The sequence below is a fragment of the Crocodylus porosus genome, unplaced genomic scaffold (genome assembly GCF_001723895.1).
Source record: "Crocodylus porosus isolate Cpor-Errol unplaced genomic scaffold, CroPor_comp1, whole genome shotgun sequence".
NCBI classification, from domain to species: Eukaryota; Metazoa; Chordata; order Crocodylia; family Crocodylidae; genus Crocodylus; species Crocodylus porosus.
Window position 1 is genome coordinate 77,282,561 of NW_017728886.1, and position 22,605 is coordinate 77,305,165.

Consider the following 22,605-nt stretch of genomic DNA (forward strand, 5'->3'; position numbering starts at 1 on the left):
GTCTAACACCTCCTTCTGGCCCCAGACCCCAGCCATGGGTTGCCTGGGGAGGGGGGCAGCCCCCTACCATAGACTGGAATGCATCCCTTCCTGGGCTTGTTCACCCCCACCCCCCATTGTCAGCCAGACCTCACTACTTCAGCTAGGAAGCAGGGGGGTGGGGCCAGACCTGCCCTCTGAAGCAGACAGCACAGCGCAGCCCAGCCAGAGAGCATGCCAGGATGCTAGGGGACTCTGATTTAACCCAAACTGGCAAAGGTTCTGGGACAGACAATGCATAGACCCATTTGAGCTAAATCAGTTAAGTCTGATACTACATTCAAGCAGGTTTATCTTAAACCAGTTTCAGCCATTTTGAAACTGGTGTATGTGCACTGTACTTCTGTTCTGTTACAGGTTTAGGCCAGTTTCTGATCACTTAAACCAGTTTATTTGTAACTTCTGTCCTTAGCCCTGCTGTTCCAGTGGTGAACCTCTAGCAAAACATGTAGGAATCATATGAAATGGACAAACAATGATGTGTCAAGTCACCATCACAACACAGGACTCTTAATGCTTCTGATGTGTGTTCCTCATTATTCATCTCAGTATTATGTTTACCGTTTTGATTGCTGCCATAAACTAGACCGATATGCTGTTTCTGGAGCATGGACAAAAAGTATAAACTCTAGTATTGGCAGACAGGTTCTCTCTTATCAGTTAAAATTATTGTTCTCTGCTGTTGCATCTGATTCCATAGCCAAGAGGGAAAATAAATTTTGACATCTGTCTCTCAATAAATTATAAACAATTTTCTCTTTATTTCCTAGACAGAATCATGAATAAACTGGTGGACAAGCAGGACCAGATGATACCATGAAGAGAAGTTTACAGGTCCTCTATTGCCAACTGTTTAGTAAGTAGAAATTTGCCTTTATAGTTACTGTAAGAAATGTATGATTCAGCTCCTTATAACAAAATAGTAATCTATATAAGCACAACTGCACTTTAAGATGTGGATGAACTGGAAAGAGTCCAGTGGAAAACAACAAAAATATTAGAAATTATTACCTAGAAAATATGATATTGGAAGAAAGATACAGTTGGGGCTATTTAGTCTGTAGCTAATAAGTTTAGTTAAGCGCTGGAACAGATTACCTAGAATGGTTGTGGAATCTCTATCCTAAGGATAGGCCAGATAAACACTTGTGTGCCATGGTTTAGACTGGGATGAACCTGCTTGGAGCAGACGGTTTGGACCAGAATACATCTGGAGGTCCTTTCCAGACCTATCTTTCTATTATTCTAAATACAGGAAGCTATGGAGGGGTATACTTAACATTTAGTGCATGAGGAGTCCCACTGAAGTCAGTGAGCTCTTACGTACATCCCACTGAAACCCATGGACTCCTTATGTGCTTAAAGTTTAGACAGATGCATAGGTACCATGCCCAATAAGACATTTAGAAACCTATTTTAAAAGATGTTTTGCCTCCATCTTAGTAGATTCCTATTCAACAGTGTAAGTGTAGAGAAATAATAATCTAAGCCATAAGAATACTGGCATAAAAGAGAGAAGGTGATGGTTGTTGGTAGCAGAACACAGTGAGTATCTTTTATGCAACCATAGTTTCTGTTGAGTTCTTAGTGGAGAATGGAAAATATTTTTTTTAAAAGTGGCATGCAAAATATGATCACTGCTTATTATTTTTAGTTATATTTTGCAAAATGGACAAAGTAGATTTTACTGGTCTGCTTCACTATTGTATTTTAATGGAATGAAATATTATTGGGAAATGCATTATCTTCAGGGGTTTAAATTCATACTACTTGAATTTGAAGTATGAAGGTGAGTGGGACTGAAATTCTAGTCCAAAGGAGACATCTAGGTCATTATTGGAGAGTGATGCTTTAAATACACATGGTTAGTATGCAGGAATGTAACTGTTTATCAGTCTGTATGAAATTACTAAGTATTAGCTGGTTTTCTAAATTACTGTAGGAGTGTGCTTCCTCTTGTATTTGTTATCAGAAGTGTGTCAACTCTTTTTTATAATCTCTGTACCATATAGGGTAAACCAGTTGTATGTCCACATTGCAGTCTAAGTATAACTAGACACATACCAAACTTTAACCTGGTAGATAATGTCCAGGTTTCCACAGGGCTCTGCACAGGCTGCAAAACTCACTGGAAATGATGGGGAATTACTCAGTTGCTGGTTTGCACTGAGTTCCATGCAGCAACATGTATAGTGTGAGTTTTAGGTGAGCTAGCTATCATGTAAGGGGAACAAACCTCAGCTGGTATAAACTGTCCATAGTTCAACTGACAGCTTAGAGTACCTGAAGACCTCTGTCAGGTTTTTACCCTTTTCTTCATGTTGAGTTTTACTTTACTACCTAAATAATCTAATTTAAGGCAGTAGGGTTGGCAGTAGGGTTACTTGTTAAGTAAGAACAATTTTGAGGAAAGGTATTGGGATCTAGCCTTTAACTGCTCTTAGAAACACTTTTACTGTATAGTGTGTTAATTAGGAATATTAGTATTAATTATTAATATATTAATATTAATAATTAGTTTAATTTAAACTTTGCACCTCAATAGATGTGCTAAAACTGCATCCAACCCAGCCATTCTTACACAGGCAAAATTCACTGACATCAGTAGAAATTTTGATTGGGCAACGATCCTTTCATTGTATGACAGTATGAAAAAGAAATAGCTATAAATCAATTGTTAAACCAGCAATAAGAATAAAAGGGAAGTAACGTATATTAAATCTGTTGTAGTAATATTTTAAAGCCATTCTAATCTTGTGATTCTCATCAAACACCAACATTTAGGAAGGCTCCACTTTTACAGTAAGTATGAAGTTTTGCATTAGCTTTATGTAGGCCCCTCTCTAATGGTAAACACTGGAAAATGCTTGTGGTACTGCACACCCAGTTACAAATTTTGCTGTTTAGTTCTGGTGCTTTCTTTGTTTGGATGGCATTTTGAGGTCTGATCTGTGTACAGAAAAAGAGTGGATTAGTAAAGGGGAAGAACAGGTGAACTGTGGGCACGTCTACCCGTTTATTAATGTGCCTTAGATACTGCGCATTTAGTTTAGTATCTGCTTAATAATGTACTAATTAAATGCACAGTACCTAGAGTTACTGCACAGTAGTGTCAGCGTATGGTTACTTATTGACATTTACTGTGTATTAGCCTAATAACACTGTGCAGTAGGCTGCTAGCAGTTTTTCCTGTGATGCGCTACTGCGCAATGTTATTAAGCTAATGAGCAGTAAGCGTCTCGTGTAGGCACACACAGCATTGATATTCTGTGAATAAGAAGTGATGTTGCAAATACTTCCTTTGAAAGGGTGGAATATGAACATACTATTTCTAATAGTAGTTAAATGAACTGCTTCATTTTCCTATATGAATACAATGATACCAAATGCATCTAGCATTACCAAAACTGTTGGCTAAATATGTGGAGTTATCATAAGTAGTTTTTCATTGTTTCTTTTTCATTGGTTAGTGTGTTTGGTTTTCTGGAGCCTAGAGAAAGGTTACTTGGAATTAAATAACCTTGTCAAACTACTTTGCTTCTGTATGTCCAGTTGACATGTTGCTTAAGCTGGGTTTTTTTCAATTGTTCCCCTACCTGTATGAAACTCTTAAAAGAGTGCATTTTACTGAAAAAAAGTTTCTACCTCTCTTGTTGCATCTGTTGCACATGATCTAAATGTGGTAAAGAACATAAGGTGGCAGTTTTATGTTTCATCTGCACAAAAAGGGGAATCACTGCTACTATGCAGCAAAACAAAGAATACATTTATGAGAACACATCAAAAGAAAAAGTCCTCTGTTAGCCTGATTCAACCTTGCCTATGCATCATGTCCTCATTCATAACTGTTCAAGGAAACTCTACAACGTTTTCGTTTCTACATGGGAAGATGTTAAATTCTCTTTGCAGTGGCTATATGAGGTTTAGGGCTACGGAGAATTGGGCCCTGGATGCTTCTTTTTGCATTCAGTTACATTTCTAGTGTTCCAGCTATTTATTACCTCAGTCAAAAATTATGATGTTATAAACAAAGCTTTTATATTTATCACGGGACCTGTATCTAGAGAGACAAAAATCCTGTCTATACCAGCTACAGCCATGTTTGCTGTGGGTCTCAAGACTGTTTCCCTAAACGATGATTTATTTTTTCTGGGCACAGTTTTAGATTTTTTTTAGAGACACCATATGAAAAAATGGAAGCCTGAAGTTAGATCTATAAATTTTGAAGCAAGGCAGTTAAACCACTGCCCAGCCCACTAGACCAGATTCTCATCACGTCTCTACTCTTCCTGCCCCGTGACTGACCTGCTCAGTGACTTTTTCTGACCACTGCACCTCACTACTCTGTGACAATTTCCCCTTCCTCTCCCTGCCTCTGGTGTCTATGAAATGTTTCCAGGTCAGGGGTGCCTTCAGCTACAATGGGGTCCTAGGGGTGTGTATAATTTTAAATAACAAAGGGGCTATTTAGGCATCTCACTTTCTTTTTCACAGGATGAATTTGATTTAATCAAATAAATTTAAATCATGATTTAGATTACTGGTCAGGAGGCCTCAATTTAATCATTGGTTTCTACAAAAAGTGCATTCCTGTTTGTTATAATCTTAATACATATTATTCACAACTCAGAGATAGATGTAAGTTGCATTTTTAGAAGGCACATGCTATACATTTTAAAGCAATGTTTTGATATTTCTCAGATTAATTTTGCAGCTATAGCAGAAAGCTGAATTATGATTTAGTTATTTAGTTACCAAAGGTAATTGAAGCAGATACTTGTGAAATCATAGATTCATAGATGTAGGGTTGGAAGAGACCTAAGTAGATCAAGTCTGACCCTCTGCCCTGGGTAGGAGAGAATACTGGGCTCAAATGACCCCAGCTAGGTAACTGTCAAGCCTCCTCTTGAAGACCCACAAGGTAGGAGCCAACACCACTTCGCTTGGAAGTTGGTTCCAGATCCTAGCTGCCCTGACTGTGAAATAGTGTCTTCTAATGTCCAGCCTGAACCTATTCTCAAACAACTTATGGCCGTTATTCCTTGTTACTCCGGGAGGTGCACAAGTGAACAGGGTCTTTCCCATTCCCTGCTGGTCCCCCCTGGTAACTTTGTAGATGGCCACCAAGTACCCTCTCAGCCTTCATAAGAACAGGTTCAGGTCCCGTAGCCTCTTCTTATAGAGTCTGCCCAGCTGTCCCCGGATCATGCGAGTGGTCGCATAGAGGGGGAGGATCACCTCCTTGGCGGATGCATGACAAGGTGTGGTTGGCCTTATTGACTGCATCCTCACGCTGTTGGCCCATGTTCATTTTGGAATCTGTAATGACTCCAAGATCTCTTATTGCCACTGTGCTTTCGAGAAGGGAGTTTCCCAGCCTGTAAGTATGCTGCTGGTTCTTACTGCCCAAGTGCAGTACGCTGCACTTGTCATTATTGAATCCCATCCTATTCTCATTCGCCCACCCCTGTAACCTGTCCAGGTCCAGCTGTATCCTGTTCCTCCCAAGCGTGCCCACCTTGCCCCAGATCTTGGTGTCGTCAGTGAATTTGAACGGGGTTCTTTTCACCCCCTCATCCAAATCATTAATAAAGACATTAAACAGTGTGGGCCCAAGGACTGAGCCCTGGGGGACCCCACTGCCCACATCTCTCCAGGCTGAATATGACCTGTCCACCACCACTCTCTGGGTGCAATCCCTCAGCCACTTTGTGACCCATCTGACTGTGCAGGCATCAGTGCCACAGTCGCCTAGCTTTTCAGTGAGAATGGGGTGGGAGACAGTATCAAAGGCCTTCCTGAAGTCCAGAAAGACTAAATCCACAGCGACACCTGCATCCAATGCTTTTGCGACCTGATCATAAAAGGCAATCAGGTTGGTCTGACAGGAACTGCCCCTAATGAACCCATGCTGGTTGCCCCTGAGCATCGTCCCCCTGTCGATCGTTCCCAGATATGCTCCTGGATAATCTTCTCAAAGAGCTTCCCCAGGATCAAAGTAAGACTATAGTTGCCCGGGGCCTTCCTCCTCCCTTTTTTGAAAATGGGGACCACATTGGCCCTCTTCCAGTCATCTAGCCAGAGCACCATGAGTGCTCATGGGAGCTAGGGACAGACGTTACACATAAGCCAGTTTAAGTGATCAGAAACTGGTTTAAACCTGTAACAGGAAGGGAAGTGTGGTAGCCCCAGTCAGGGGGGCAGAGATGTGGAGCCCCAGTGAGGGGGGCAACCCCCATGAGGGGGCAGTGTGGAGTCCTGGTGAGGGGGTGTGAGGAGCCCCAGTGATAGGGTGGCCCCAGTGAGGGGGGCAGTGTGGAGATGAGGAGGAACCATATGTAAGGGGAGTAGTCCAAGGCAAGTCTCCAGATGCCTAGGGCTGTCATTTGGGCCAGAGGCCAAGGAAGGGGGCTCAGTTCGAGAGATAGGGGTGAGTCCTGACTCCAGTAAGTCCTCCACTGCTGGGAGGCCAAGTGTGGGTTGAAAGTAAGACCTATAGTTGAGCACAATGACGTGCTGCTCCAGGGGTGGGGGGAGTGAGAGTCCCCATGAGACCCTGGAGCACCAGTCATGGTGTGAGTTAAGGATGCCCCGGTGAGGGGTGACCCCAGAGGGGGGGCGGAGATGAAGAACCGGGGGGTGAGAAAAAACAGAGGGCTGGGAGTCCAGTATGACTAAGTATATAGAGTTGCCCTGGAAGGAGCCAGGGCAAGTTTAGGCCCGGTCAGGTAATTGGCTGGCCACTATCCCAGTGAGGGTCATGGGAAAGGCCCAAAAGACAGTACGTCTGCCATCCAAGGTATGAGCTAGCTAAAGCCTATGGCCTAAGGGGCCCGCTCCAAGAGGGGAGCAAGGCAGTATAAGTTGTCAACTCGTGAAAGAGACCCTGAGAGAGAGGGTGAAGTGTGAGAGGAGGGTGGTATTAATGTGAGTGTGTCTGAGGCCTGACAATGAGGCCTAACCTTGGTCAGGCTGTAGTCCAGGAGCAGTGTGTCATCTGGTTGCCATCTACGAGGCTTGGGCTGTGGTGTAGGGGAGGAACGGAGCTGCAGATAGCGCTGCCTGGCATCAGGGCAAAAATGGGCATCCTCCCACCTTAATTAATATTCTAATTAACAGCAAGTCATGGCAGGCGAGACAGTGGGTGGTGTGCTCAAAGGCAGGTGGGGAAACTAGCACTGTTGCTAGTCGGGAAGCCCTACTTTGCCACACTGGGCAGGGCTCTCTGCTCCACCCCTATGCTCCCTATCTGGAGCTTCAGCAGAGACTGCAGGCACAACAGAGTCTGCCCGGCTTCCTCCTACCAACCCCCACCCTACTTAAGCAGGGATTCCTCTCCCACAGTACAGACCATAGCCAGCATGTGGTCTGCTAGCTAATGCTGAGAGGTATCTGTGTAAGGCAGACAGGGCATTGTCCACTTAGGGCTTTTTGGAACTAATCAACAGGTAGCTGGTAACATCCCTCCATTCCTTCCTTGGAAAAAGTTGTTTCAGAAGAGCTTTTGTTTTCCTGATGGGCTGATAAATGCTCTGTTATCTACTCCCTGCTGGCTCCCCCTCAGGTCAGGGACAGCGAGGCAGGAGAACCTCTCCCTAATTAGAGTGTCCTGCTGGGGCATGGCCATGCCTTCCTCAGCTCAGCACTTAGGAAGGGAAGGGAGGGCTACTCTAGCACCCCCTGGCTTCTAGCCTGAACCACTATAGGCATGTGCTGCATTTCTTCAGTCCAGATGGAATGTCTGTACAGTTGCAAACTGGTTAGACTAACCTGCAAAGATTGAATCAGTTTACACTCAGGCTTTTTAATATCTGTCCTTAGCCTGGGAAGTGAACTATGGATATTTGGGGGATATTTTTGCCACACTGTATTAGGAGGACAACAACAACCATCAGGAAAAACAACAGAAATCTAAATTGTTTTAACTGAAACAACAAGCTTATATATTTTGGATATTTTTCTTCAATGACAAACATATAATTATTTTAACAAAATGAACATATGTATTTTTGAATTTTTAACTATTTTAGCTATAAATGTGAAATGTGTTTTTAACAAAAATTAAATAGATTATTTAAGCCTGGTCAACATGAGAAACTTAAAAGACTTGCAGAGAGACTATAGGTCTGATAGCTAGGTAATCAGGTCTGTTATCTCCCATTTCCTTATACTGCTGTTAAGAAAGATGTTATCTCTGGGGACACAAATGCACAGTCTGAGAACTGAAACTAAGCAGCACAGAGATGCTTAATGGGATCTTTTAGACTGAGCACTGAGTTACATTAGGTAGAGTGGTTTTCTTTAATCTTTACTAATCAATAGAGGAGCCTCTGAGAACCCCATAAGATTGGGCCTCTAGTATAGTTCTTGGCTTGTGCGACCTAAATTTTTTCTAAAAAGGTTACATGAATTTATTATCTCAAACAGTATATAATTAGAAGTTATAATCTCTATCCCATGATGATATCTTTGAGCTTTAACATATCCTAAATTAAAACCATCTTTATGTAGGTTTATTATATCAAAAATAGGATTAAATTTTAAAAAATCTGATTTAAATAAAAAATCTGACTTAAAATTTTTAAAAATCACTTTTTCAGACCAGTAAGAGCTGGTAGTTGCTCAGTACTTGTGAAAATCAAGGGGAATGGTGATGTATAAGTATGCCTGTAAGAGAAAAACCTTACACTCTTAATTTTAGTAATCTTACAGAAGCCATCCTGGTGATACAGAGGAAGGTTTTGTAAACTATTCCAACATGATTATTAAACAGAATACTTGCTTTCACATCATTCAGGACAATCATACTGAAATCATGTTAGGAACTATCTGTGGCTAAGGACAGAAATCACACATAAACCAGTGTAAGTGATCACAAACCAGTTCAAATCTGTAACACAACAGGGCTAGGGACAGACATTACACAAAAACTGATGTAAGTGGTCAGAAACTGGTTTAAACCTGTATCAGAACAGATGTTCAGTGCACATAAACCAGTTTGAAAATGGCTGAAGCTGGTTTGACATATACCTGGTTGAATGTAGTATCAGACTTAACTGATTTGGGTCAAACGTGTTTATGCAATGTCTTTCCCAGACCCCTTTATGCTTTAGTTAAATCAGCCTCCCCCGGCACCCCAGCATGCTCTCTGGCTGAGCAGAGCTCTTTGCTCCACAGCAGAGCTGGCCCCTCCCCTCTGCTTCCTGGCTGCAGCTCTGGCAAAGACTGCAGGTGCCTACCTGGCTTCTCCTGCTCTCCCTCCCCATCCCCACTCCCTGCTAAGCAGGGATTCCACTGTACCCTCTGCCTTACACAGACACACAGCATTAGCTAGATAAAGTGCTGGCTAGGGTCCATGCTGTAGCAGATGGGACAAAGGCAGACTCAACAGGTAGCTGGTAATGTCCCTTTGTTGTTTTCTTAATGGGGAACACTTACTTAGGGATGATAAACACTGTTATCAATTCCCTGCTGGGCTGGTCAGGAGGTGAGAGAACCTCTCCCTAATCAGAGGTCCTGTGGGGCCTGGCCATGTCCCCCTTAGTTCAGCACTGTAGAAGGGAAGGCAGAGCTGCTCTGGTGCCCCCTGGCTTCTAGCCTGAGCCAACGCAGGCATGTGCTTGCATTTTTTCAGTCCAGAGGGGATGTCTGTACAGTTACCAACTGCGTTAAGCTAGTCAGGTTGGACTAACGTGCAAAGATTCGTCTGATCTCAGTTACCAAAAGAGACCCTCAGTTAAAACAATATGCAGACACATTTGGCCCTGGACAGGGATTTTGGGTGTTGCTACTTTACCTTTTAATGATTGGTAATTTATAAATAAGCAATTAAACATGCAATAGATCTCCAAAGCAGTACTGCTTTCAAACCGCATTTTCAAAGATACTAGCAAGCTTAAATCTCCAAGAAGTTTAAAAAAACATAAAAGGAATTTAAAAAAAAAAGATTTTTGCAATGGGATTCTTGGTTAGCAAGTGCTTTGAAGTCACTTGCTGGATTGTGTTGATGAGCACCAATTAAAGCAAAACATGTGTCCACAATTTGCTGCTGCTTGTTCCAGGCACATATTTATGGATGAAGTTTGTTGCCTCTGTAATGATGAACATGCAAATGATTTTCCCATGAGGCTGTGCAATATCCATTTTTTACAAAAAACTAATGTGGCGATTGAAGCCCTGCAGCATCAACCACAATATGTCTGCATTTTCCGTAATAAAACATGCGCACTATAATTTACTGTAGATGCACTTTCCACACAGGAATTTTAAGTTGGATATAAACTAGAGGAAAAATGCAAGTGGAAAAAAAGCAACTGATGAAGCCTATTGTTCACAAGCTGTGAAATTAGGCTTCTCTCTTTAGGCATATATTTTCCTGAAAACTGCATGATATTTCTCCACTTTATCTAATTCACTAGGTTCTAAATGGACACGCCTCACTGTAGGATCTGGAAGATAAATGCAAGTGAATAACATAGTTAAAAGTGTTTCTAAATGCTGTTGCCATGTGGTACATTTCCAAGCATCATCTCATTTTTCCAGGTTATGGGCCTGACATAATGCCCACTGTAGACAATAGAACAATTTCCACGTTTAGGTCCCAGAGGCACTATGAAGCTGACTACTTTCCTGGCATTAGTTCTTATTCAATTTTATGGGAGGTCAGTAGAAAGAAGCCTCAGGACTGATGGTCTAAAAGTGGAGATCAAGAGTGTATATATAATACTTTTTTTTTTTTCCAAACACTAACTTAATTTTTACTTGGGTCTTTTTGTTTCCTGCTGCCAGGCTTATTGCACTGGACACCCGTAAAAGCCGTAGTCTGGAAGCCCTGGTTTGTAGAGCCATGTATAGAAGCTGAGATATTTATCCATCTGGATCCTGCTCTGATCTTTTCCTTTTTGTATCCTTGTAAGAAGCTATTTATCAGAATTCGCAGATTCATTGGAATCTCACAGGGCTGCACTGTGAGCACTTCTGCTGTGGCTTCAAACTTATGATCTTTGGGCTGTCAACTGTGCACCTTGGTGCCTGAACTACCCCAGTGCCCTCTGCTCTGATACTGCTATTAGATTGTGTTTTTCAAACTGTTTTACACAGAGAGTTCACTTTCCATTTCAAAGGATATTATTTTTTTCCTTCTATTATTGTCACTCGCACAAGCCCTGCAGCTCCCTAAACAAAATGGCCTTGATTGGCTGTACCTTGTAATGTGGAATATCCACCTTGCTCTGAATGCTGGTTATGGGGCTCATTTTTAAACTTCTGAACCTTGATCTATTCCTACTTATTCAACTGACGTGAAGTTCATTCGCTGTGTGGCAGTCCACCCCAAACCACTGCTTTGTTAAGTCTATCTTAAACGCTGGGGTGGGTGATTTATTTTCATACATGTCTGGGAAGAGAGAGATTTTGATGAAATACGTGTCAACCAAAGGATGATTCTGAGGGCGTTCTCTAAAATCTGAGCCCCATTAACTGCTAATGACTCTGACTGCTATTCCTATTATTGTTCACTCTCTAAATAAATTAATCTACATTGATGTTCATTTTAAAGATCCTGGAGATTATTTGATGCAGATCATTAGGGGTTTGTTTCTATCATTCACAGGAATATTCTCGTTATTTTCTGTTCAGAATAATGTGTGTTAGCCTCAGTGAACAGTGTTATCTGGAGGTGTTATCCAGCAAGAGATTCCATCTGTTTTACTCAAAACTGGAAAGGTAAACAGCCCCTGGGCATCATGTACAAAGCTTCTTGGGATACTACTGAGTTTGAGCATTAGTATCCAAGTCACATGGCTTGGTGACAGACTGCCCATCAGGCAGCTCACAGCAAGCAATAATATGTACTTGCTTCAGTTAAAGATAGTTGTTTGTTTCCCAGTAACAACTGCACCATCTTAAGAGAAGCAGCTGTCATTCTTAGTAACCTGCTTGGGCATGAAAGCTCATTCTCTGCTCAGATACTGTGATTTTTCCTTTGGAAAAAAAAGAATCCAGATGATCTTTTAAAAAGTGTATTTAAAAGTTAACCAAAATGAGTTATGGATTAAATTGTGCATGTGTTTCCAAATGTGTACCAAGCAGTTCCTTGTATTTCAAATGGGTGTATAGATTCATAGATCACATGACATATTTCTGCTCGTTGGTTAATGAGCCTAACTCTTAGAATCAGGTTCTGGATATAAATACTTGTAATGCTGTACTTGCAGTTTGATTCCATGAATATTCACAGGATTTGCTTTAAGTTTTGTTGGTTTGATGACCATTCTTGGCAGTAAACATGTTCATTAGAAAAATTTTCACAGAGCAAACAGAGTTGGTGCAAGGTCATTAAAAAGTATGATTAGATATATGTGAAAAATATTTTACATTATTCATAATTAATACTGTTGATTAATTAGTGCTCGTAGGCAGAGGTTATATCTTTTATGAGACCAACAAAATTTTTGTGGAAAAAATTCTTTAATTGCAAGCTTTTGGGCACAAACACCCTTCATCAGGCATCAGAGAAAAGATTGTAACAGTTCTCCTGGGTAGAAATGAAAGTTCATATTTCATGGTATTTCACAGAGGAGTCAATAGATGGAAAAACCCCTCTGGGCAGCAGTTCCTAGCTGGTAAGGAGACTCAGCTCTCCTGTGAGGATCTGTGATAATGCAGATTACCTTGGACAAAGGCAGGAGCAGGATCTTAGGTTTCAAGTGGTCACAGTCGTTTCCTGCTTGGGAAAATATGAAGATTTCATTAAAAAATTAGCTGAAATTACTACCCCAAAATGACTTGCATATTGTGAAAAATATTCCACTATTCTTGTTGATTCATTGAAAAACATGAGGATGGAAAATAGGACCTGAAGCTATTGATTTTTTTTCAGACTCTAGTTTAAATCCTTGACAGTGAATTTGGTATTAAAAGCCAATAGACAGTTGCAGTGCTACATGGCCTCTTTTTATCCACAGACAGGCAATTTATGCATTTGCACACAAAATTTGATAGTTTGATAGAGTTCTTTGTGTAAAGCATCTTCATTTTTATGCTTATATTGGCTCTGTTTGTATTCGAACCCTGAAGGTTTTCAAAATTAATGAGAATGTGCACAGCCTCCCACTATTCATATTCTTCGAGCATTCTTGCGATGGAAATAGGCCTTTTTATTTACAACTTCCATGTCTATTATGCTAGAACATTGAGAAATATTAGAATATATAGTTACCCAAATCAGAATATGCAGCAAAGATTTTGTTTTAAAATTCCTTGCACTGTTGTTATAGAAATTGTTTGATAAAGGAGAAATGAACCCATAATATTCTTTTAATTTTCTACCAAAGCACCTATATCTTTGTCCTTAAACACTTCCCACAATACTCCACAATAAAACTTTCTAATCTTCTATTTTAGATTTAGCATTAATTCTCTCAAGTCTTGCCAGAGATTGTAGAGGTTAGTATGAAATAGGCAAGGGTATGAATTTTGTCACTTTTTTTTTTTAAGGTCCATCCATCTGTCACTAATAAAAATCCAACTTGAGGAGGAGTGACTGATTGTAATGTGCAGTCGTGTGTGTGTTTGTGTCTTGAGGCACATGATATCAGGCCAAGTGGAGGATGTAATGTCACTGATAGGCAACTGGGAGCCTGGAGACCAGGAAATGCTGGCACTGTTGAGTTCAGTGGCAAAACTCTTATCAGCGTCTGTAGGTCTAGAGTGTTGCCCCTTTCTTTTGTTTCTATCCACAATACGAGGTCACAAGCATTTTGTTTGACATTACAGCAGCCAAGTCTCAATGCAGCAAAGCACTTCAATATGTGAGTAGTCCCAGTAGCATCAAGCAGACTCCCCATGTGGAAGAACTGAGCATGTGCTTAAATGCTTTCAGGCATTTTGTGGCCTCAGTGACGTGTGATAATAGAATTCTTATGGCAGCAGAGACATAGGCATTTTCCATACATGAATATCCCATTATCCATTAGGATCATGTTACTACAGAGAATTCAGAAAGAATTATTCATTGCTGGACATTTACTGTACATTGTTATCAGATATTCCTTTTTGTCTGAGCTGCCATGTGTATGTTCATTGACAGAATAATTTATATGTCTTTTGTATTTAGACTTTGGGTGGTTTTTTCATATGCTAAAATGTATTTGATTTTTGCAGTGACTTTATTAATCATTCTTCTCTTGTTTTATGAATCATTTCTTTGGAACAAGGAGACATTTAAAACTATGCTGATTTTCCCAGTTTTGACATAAACCATTGCTATAAGGCTGTTGTAGCCAAGTAATCTGGAAACAAATGCACAGAAACGAAGTTCAGTAGTCCAAACTGATCACTGGAAAAACCATGACCCCATAATATCTTTTCCATCCCTAGTTAAAATAAAATTGTATGTCTCCTCTCCAATCTGTTATTATGGATCACTTGTCTACTTCAAGGCAGGAATTGCAGAGGAATTTTACCTATAGACTCTAGCTACTGAATAGGAATACAATCTCTGTTTGCAATGATGATAACAGACACTTATTATTTATGCAGTACAGTATATATTCAGAGCACTGTGCAAACATTAATCTAGATTCTGATGAAATTGAAAAGTAAATTTAGACTCCAGCCTAGCATTTTATAAAAGTGGAGGAGAGGGGTCTCTGTTTAGCACTTTTAAAATTATTTGGGAGCAGCCAAGACTTCTTCAGAGCTTTACATGAGCCTCATATATGTTAGATCGCTTGCGGTACCCTATATGACTCTTTTTGACTGAGTCACAATCTTCCTCTCAGTTCTTTCAGTTCTCCTGGGCAAATGGGTCATACTCTGTGCTAGCCTTGTATCTGACTCAGTGTTAGCCCCCTGATGTGCTGATAAGCATTGGAGGAGTGGCGCCAGGGTTCAGCCCTGTTTTATCCATTCCTACCCACATGTGCACAGGTGACATGATGACAGCAGAAAGGCTGCTATCACCTTCTTCCTCTCCTTCTCCCCTCCTTCCCCACAACTCGTGCCCCATCTATTGTTTGTTTTGTTACAACATTGGTACCAGCATTGGTACAAAAATACTCCTACCAGAGGAGTAAAGGGGGGATTTGGGCCAGATACAGACGTTACACTTTAACTAGTATAAGTGATCAGAAACTGGTCTATACCCATAACAGAATAGAAGTTCAACCCATGAAACTGGTCTATACCTGTAACAGAACAGAACTTTGGCACATGTGGACTGGTTTAAAAATTGTGAAATCTGGTCTAAGGATTTGCCCTCTCCTCATCAAAAGGCACCCCACCAAAATGATGAAATCTAGTCTAAGGTTTGCCTTCGCCCCACCAAAAGGCAAATGTGTGTTCTGTTCACTGTTGATCTAAACTATACTGCTTACAGAAAACACCATAATTTAGACTGATTCTGCCTCAGGCTTTTTGAATGTGTGTACCTAGCCATCGTGTCCTATGAGTTTCAGACTCATGCGATAGGCCACAATTTGGTCCTTCGTCTTAAAAAATAGATGGTCTTTAGGGAGATTTCTGATATGCTGCGTGGGAGAGGGGATAGTTTAATTTCACTCAAGTACTTCTAGTGATGGAGATACTGCAGTCTGATCGGACCCCTGTCCTGCATTACTTCCCTAGAGTGAATTATGCAACTGGGTCTGTTTACCATGAAAAATTTGGGGTGAATGATTCACATCAGCCTGAGAACAGTGTCTGTCTCTTAGAGAAGAATTCAATGCACTGCAGATGCCTTCTAAAAATATTGTGGTGGTCCATTTATTGGCAGCGTTATCTATGTCCTGTTCTTACTCTGGGTAGCTGTGGCATGTTGATTGCTCTCTAACTAATGCAGTACTCAATGCATATACATACATAAGTCTGATGGGTGCTCTGCACATGGAGGTAAAAATTTACACAGATTGACTGTGGAAATTGAGCAATTCAATAGACTCTCTCACTGCAGTTTTCAACCTGGAGAACTTCCATGCTGCTAGGAAGGGCATAAGCAAATCTCTCTCTGCCCTGAAGAATATTGGTCTAAGCAGCATGATAGTCAGTGTTGTTGCTGGTTATAAATCAGTGTAAAGGTGCTTAAAAGAGGTTGAAAATATGTGCGTCTCCACAAGACCCTACATCGCATCTTATTGTTGTTTCAGAGTGAATGATAGAATGTAAGTGACAGCACTTTTCTTTAAAGTGTATGGAACCCAGCAGGGTTTCCAGTTATAATAAGTCTATGTTGTAAATCCTAGGGCTTTTCTTGCAGCCAGACAGTGAGAATCTCTCACTACTTTAACATCAAGTTTCTCAGTCTTTATGCATTTGAAAAAGTCCTTGTTTCTTGAAGCGAGTCTCCCTTGGGAAAGGGAATGATGATTTTGCAATATGTTGTAAAGCATCGGGTGTCACAGCCTCCTATATGGGCTGCACGTTCATTACAGAATCACAGCTTCTCATGACTGAGGGCATTAACAATTAACATGCAGACACTATAATTAAGATGTCAAAGAGAAAAACGGGAGATGAAGATCACAAACAATGAAAACACCTGACAAGTGGACAGCAATAAGAATATGCTTACAGGGAATGCCACTTGCTCTCTCTTTGCAAATAAGAGGAATGATTTCAACTTTAAAGAATCATGTGGGAGGGGAAGAGAGAAGAAAGTTCCCCAGCTCATGATCTGTTCCTCCCTGGCCTTATAGGTAGAGTGGAGCAGTTCTCTCCCATTTGAATGCTTTTGACTTCATTACCAGTTGGGTTTTGGCACTTTCCTTAGAGCAGTGTTTTTCAACCAGTAGTCCAAAAGACCCCTTGCAGTCTGCAGACTGTCTAAGGGGTCTGCGAAAGATGACTATGATTAATCACAACTATGTGAATACCTATGCTTACAATTCAAAGGGATCCACACCTCCATTTGAATTTTTTTAGGGGTCCACAAATGAAAAAAGGTTGAAAACCACGTTTTTAGAGCAACCAGCCATTTCACCTCCTTCAAAGCAGTCCGTTCTGCCATTTCAAGGAAACATTCTCCTTCCTGATTGAAGCCCATGGATGTCTGAGAGCCTTGTGCCAAATCCCTACCCTGGGACCTACCTCTTTCATCAAGGATGTGAAGCATAAAGTTAATCACATTACAGTCTCTTCTGCACACGACTGCACTGACAGCTATTGAAAATGAAGTCTGCAGTGGAGAGAGACAGGGACCAGCTTTACCATACAGAAAGAGCAATCAGGCCCTGAGGGAAGTAGTGACTGATTTGTGGAATGACTGGGAAGGGTGGGTACAACAGGAGTGGGATAAGGAAGGGATCAGTAAGCTAAAGGGGAAGGAGATGTTTGTTGATTTATTTAAAGCAGCAAGCCCATGGTAGGGGGGTATTTGCAAGATACAGTAACAGGGCACGGGACCCTGGAGTATGTGCCTACTGCATCTGTTCTGACCTTGAGCCCAACTTGAAACTGTAGTGGAGGGTCTTACCAGAAGTGAGATGTGACCGACAGGAAGCCAGATATCGGGTGTTATGCATCTTAGACAGGAGCTGTAGGCAAGAGAGGCAGGTTTAGGGAAATCCTTGGATTGGGTCTCCCAGTAGAGAAGAATGTATCTCCCCTCTCCAGTGACAATGGGTAAGAAAGCCTTAGGTGGGTAGTATCTAGTGCTTGGAGTGGATTTGCTCTTCCTTTGAAATTCTTCTTTCAAAATAGAACCAGCCCTGACAAAAGTGCTGGACTGAATGCCCATCACCTTATATGCATGTGTCTGCACTGACCTGTTTCACCACTAGAAAATGATGCTGTTGGTCTGCCAAGGCTGGTAACACCATTTGGCAATGTGATTCTCCTTGAATGCTACCGCTCCAAACCTCAGGTGACAGCCCCAGACCTGATATCCAGTTGGCCATACAGAATGGTGTAGCTCTCTCTATTAGCATGCTTTCAACCCTGCACCCTTGTTTTGGTTTTTACCTGGCTTAGGACCTCAGCTGTCACCAACGAGCGCACGGCACAGTTCAAAATACCTTAAGTGTGTGCTAAGATGCTTTAAGCCATCTTTGTATTTTTCTGGGCTGGTACCATGTGCCCCCAGCCAGTCCTGTGATATAAAGCAGAAACACCTGAGGATTGCTAGCTTTATACCACCAGAGCATCGGTCTATGCTGGTGTGATCCTTCTGTGGTTGTGTCATAGAAGAGAATGCAAAATATCTGCATTCTTGTCTTTTGATTTCTAAATATGTCCTACTTCCATGCGTCTGGCTTTTAAACTGCAAGCCCTTTGGGTTAGGGTCTATCTTTATCTTGGTATCTTGATACAGCCCTGAGCACACAGTTGGCACTTAATAAATAGTCACAATAATTGCTCAAAAATACCATATGGCTAAAAATATTGTAACTCTCAAAAGAATTGTCAGGCCATTTATTTTTTTGTGCATATGAATGTGTAGCTCATTTAAGCCAATTATTTTTCTATTAATGGGCATCGGTTATGCCATCCTTCTGCTTATATTTTTAGAAATATTCAGATTATTAGAGCAAGTGTGAAAAATGGATGAAAAATGAAATCTGGCTCCCAGTAGTTATCTTCTAAAAATTAGATTTCCTAGGTGACTAATCTGCTGTTTCGTCCTCGCAGAAATTTGTCCCCCATGAGTAAATGTTGCTGATACCCTTAAGTGACTGCTGGCAAAATGCCAGAGGATGGGAGGTGCACAGGAAAAGTTCCTTCTCATCCAGAAGATGCTGGATCTGTGCAACAGCTGGGTTTATTTTTTTAGCACCACACAATATGGCATCTTCATGAACCCAAGGGGAAAGTTAGAAGGGAACTGGTTTGATTCTCATGTAACTTACTACCCCATGCAATGTGCTTACATGCAAAAATACACTGATTTATGGAGTGAGCGCAGGTTACTCTCAAGTTGATCTATATTTGACATTCTGCTTTTCAGAGCATAGAAGCAAAATATTAAAAATAAATTCATAGCCAGATGAACCCAAGAACTCCATCCCTTGGAATTTTCAAGAGAAGATTAGACAGGGATGGTGTGGTCAGGGATGATCCTGCCTTGAGCAGGGAGTTGGACTAGATGACCTCCTGGGCTAGGAGACAGACATTAGGGCTGTGCGAAATTTCACTGGGTGTTTCGTTTCAAAGCTGTTTTGATACGTTTCAAGCTTGAAACAGCGAAATCAAAATGAAACAAAAGGCTTTGAAACAGCTTTGAAACAAAACGGGGGCACTCAAAATGTTTCAACATGTTTTGAGCTTTGAAGCTGGGCTTGGTTTCAGTGCCAGTCCCAGCCAGCTGCAGCAGCCTCCTGTCATCCCACACAGATCTGGGGGCCATGCTGCCCGGAAGGATTTTGGCACACCCCCACAGCCCTCCCAGGGGTGTGGGCCCCCAGTCTGCCTGCTGGATCACAGAAGGCTGCTCCTGCTGTCTGGGACCAGTGCTGGGCACACCCTGCACCCAGTGCCGGGAAGATTGGTGCTGTCGCCCATCCCAGGTGGCAGGAGCAGTCTCCTGTGATCTGGCAGGCAGATTGCAGGTCTTCACCCCTGGGAGGGCTGCAGGGCTCTGCTAGATTCCTCCCAGGGGTGTGGGTGGGCCCCTGATCTGCCTGCCAGATCACAGGAGGCTGGTCCTGCCACCTCGGATAGGTGATAGCACCAAACTTCCCGGTGCTGTGTGAGGGCTGCGCCCAGTGCTGGTCCCAAGAGAATCCTCCTGTGATGTGGCAGGCAGATCGGGGGGCCCCCGCACACCTGGGAAGAGTCTGGCAGAGCCCTGCAGCCCTCCCAGGGGTGCAGGCCCCTGGATCTGCTTGCCGGATGACAGGAGGCTGCCGCTTCCAGGAAGTGACAGTTTTGCTTATCAACATCTTGTGGTGCAGTTTCCCAGGAACCTCCGTACCTATCTCCTTTAAATGTGGCAGTCTTCATGTCCTCAGACAGGGCTATCATCCCTGCAAGTTTCATCCAAACCAGGCTACAAATTACAAAGTTATGGGCAGTTTCATGCTTTCCCATTATAGTCTATGGGCAAAACGTCGAAACAGCAAAACAGTTTCAACAAAATGAAATGAAACTCAAAATGAAACACTGTTCTGTCGAAACTGAAGCCGAAGCGGAACAGTGCTGTTTTGCACAGTCCTGACCGACATTATTCATAAAACAGTTTAAGTGATCAGAAACTGGTTTAAATCTGTAACAGAAAAGGTGTTCAGTGGACATAAACCAGTTTGAAAATGGCTGAAACGGGTTTGAAATACACCTGGTTGAATGTAGTATCAGACTTAACTGATTTGACTCAAACTGGTTTATGCAATGTCAGATCCTTTGCTGGTTTAAGATAAACCAGACTCCCCCAGCATCCCAACATGCTCTCTAGGATGGGTGAGGTTCTCTGCTCCACAGCAGGGCTGGCCCCTCCCCTCTGCTCCCTGGTTGCAGCTTCCGCAGAGACTTGCAGGCAACAGCAGTGTCTTCCTGTTCCCTCCCCTCCCCTCCCCACTCTCTGCTAAGCAGGCATTTCCCGTTCCTCACAGACACCTCTCAGCATTAGCCAGCAGACTACAGCTGGCTACCTCCGAGCCATGGCACACGGGACAAAGGCAGAATCAGCAGATAGCTGGTAGTGGCCCTCTGTTTTCTTAATGGCGTGATAAACACTGAGTTAGGGGTGATAAACATTCCCTGCTGGGCTGTTCAGGAGGGGGGGAACCCCTACCTAATCACAGTGTCCTGTTGGGGCCTAGCCATGCCCCGCTTCGCTCATCTCTGTGCAGGAGCAAGGGGGGCTGCTTCAGCACCCCCCAGCTTCTAGCCTGAGCCACTGCAGATATGTGCCTGCATTTCTGGGATGTCTGTCTGGTTACAAAACTGATTTAGCCTACCAATTAAACTGCAAAGATTGAATCAATTCAGGCTCAGGCTTTTTGAATGTCTGTCCCTAGCCCTGAGGTCCTTTCAAGCCCTACTTTCCTTGATGTAGCCCCACTTCTCCATTGCTGATGAGATTGGTTCCTCTAGAAGGGGAGAGGGGAAACCTAGCTCTTTAGTTCATCCAATAGAAGGGATGCATATGAACACAGAGTGATGTGTGCACAGCCTTTCAGTTCTGTGGATGATGGAGATTTGGGATTAAAGACACCTTTCAATCCAGGGAGAAGAGAAAGATCACATTCAGCTTAACCTCTAAGCCATTGCCACCTCCTTGCTTGCATCCATATTGTCATTCGCTGTTTTCTGATTTTCAGCATGTGTGTGGGTGTGCAGTACAAAGGCATCTATTTGTAATGGGAGCATTATTTATAGAATAATAAAATCCACCCCAGCACAAGACCTATGTTTTACTCAGATCATCAAAATAGTGCTTCAGTAGGACTTGTAAGTGGCACAGTTTCTTTTTTCTGCCTCTCCCCATGGATGTGTATTTCACCACATAACCTGTTTAACCTACTTGTGGTTTTCCTGTCTTGAAAGAATGTCAAGAATGCTTCTATCCCCCACATCTCACCATCGCAAGGGGCCACTCCATCTATAATATAGAAAAAATATTTTTAAATGAGTCAAATAGTTTTATGACATTTTGTTTTATCTACTCCGAGTATAAAAATATTTAAAATATGACTGTATAGGTCATGTTCCAGCTTTCGGATAGGTCTGATTTTACTACTGAGGAGATCTTATGGAAACAAAATAAAAAGCTTTGAAATACTTGGTAAGATAATGTAAAGAGAAAAATTCAGATTGACTTTTAGGCCAGGTACAGACCATACACTTCTACTGGTAAAAGCTATCAGAAACCAGTCTATACCCATAACAGAACAGAGATCCAGCACATACAGACTGTTTAAAAATGGCAGAACATGGTTTAAGGTTTGTCCCCCCCACAAAGGGCAAATGTGTGTTCTGTTCACTGCCGACCTAAACTATGCCGCTTACAGAAAGCCACGTAACTTAGATTGATTCCACCTCAGGCTTTTTGAATGTCTGTACTTAGCTGGTTCAATTGGCTGATTCTTTTTAGTGACTTTGTGATAATATAGTAGACATCTGTTAGGGCTGTCTCTTGTGCCCCTTGTTAATAATAAGCATGAGGTAAAGTTGTGTGATGGGAGATGTGTAATGGCATTAGTTGTTTTGACCTCATAGTTTCTGGCAGATGAATAATAATATGGTTAGAGGAATCTTTGATCATCAGAACAGTTTTAACTAATCAAAAAGCTTTAGGAAATTAAGGTATAGCAGAAGAATTTACCAAGGTTATTTATCTGCCCTCCTTATGAACATATTGCATACATACTCCATCTTTCTAAATAGCTTACAGGTCTCAGTATCTACAGATGCATTATTAATGTTTCTTTGGAAAGCAATATGTTTTTGCATGGTTTAGACATTCCTCTTATTCATGGATTTGAATGCACCAACCATAAGTTACACTTGCTGTAAATCAGTAGTTCTTTAGCTATTGCAATTTAAATCAATCTGAAAAAAATAGTAAAAAAAAGGTTTTAAAAAACAGTGAAGTTTCATAACAGCACTCAGTCAGCTTGCCTGCCTCCCTGTGTG

General features: G+C 41.9%; 1 protein-coding gene across 4 annotated transcripts in view; it reads left to right on the top strand.

Moving 5' to 3' along the window:
- Positions 1 to 22,605, top strand: part of TMEM108 (transmembrane protein 108) — a 258,614-nt gene that overhangs the window by 129,661 nt on the left and 106,348 nt on the right. For 3 of the 4 annotated variants that reach the window (XM_019536972.1, XM_019536966.1, XM_019536980.1), the window contains one exon: positions 810 to 895. In XM_019536972.1, coding sequence (XP_019392517.1) covers positions 856 to 895 — 40 coding nt within the window. In that variant the 5' untranslated portion in view covers positions 810 to 855. The remainder of the gene's footprint in view (positions 1 to 809; positions 896 to 22,605) is intronic. The other variant, XM_019536987.1, reaches the window with a different exon arrangement.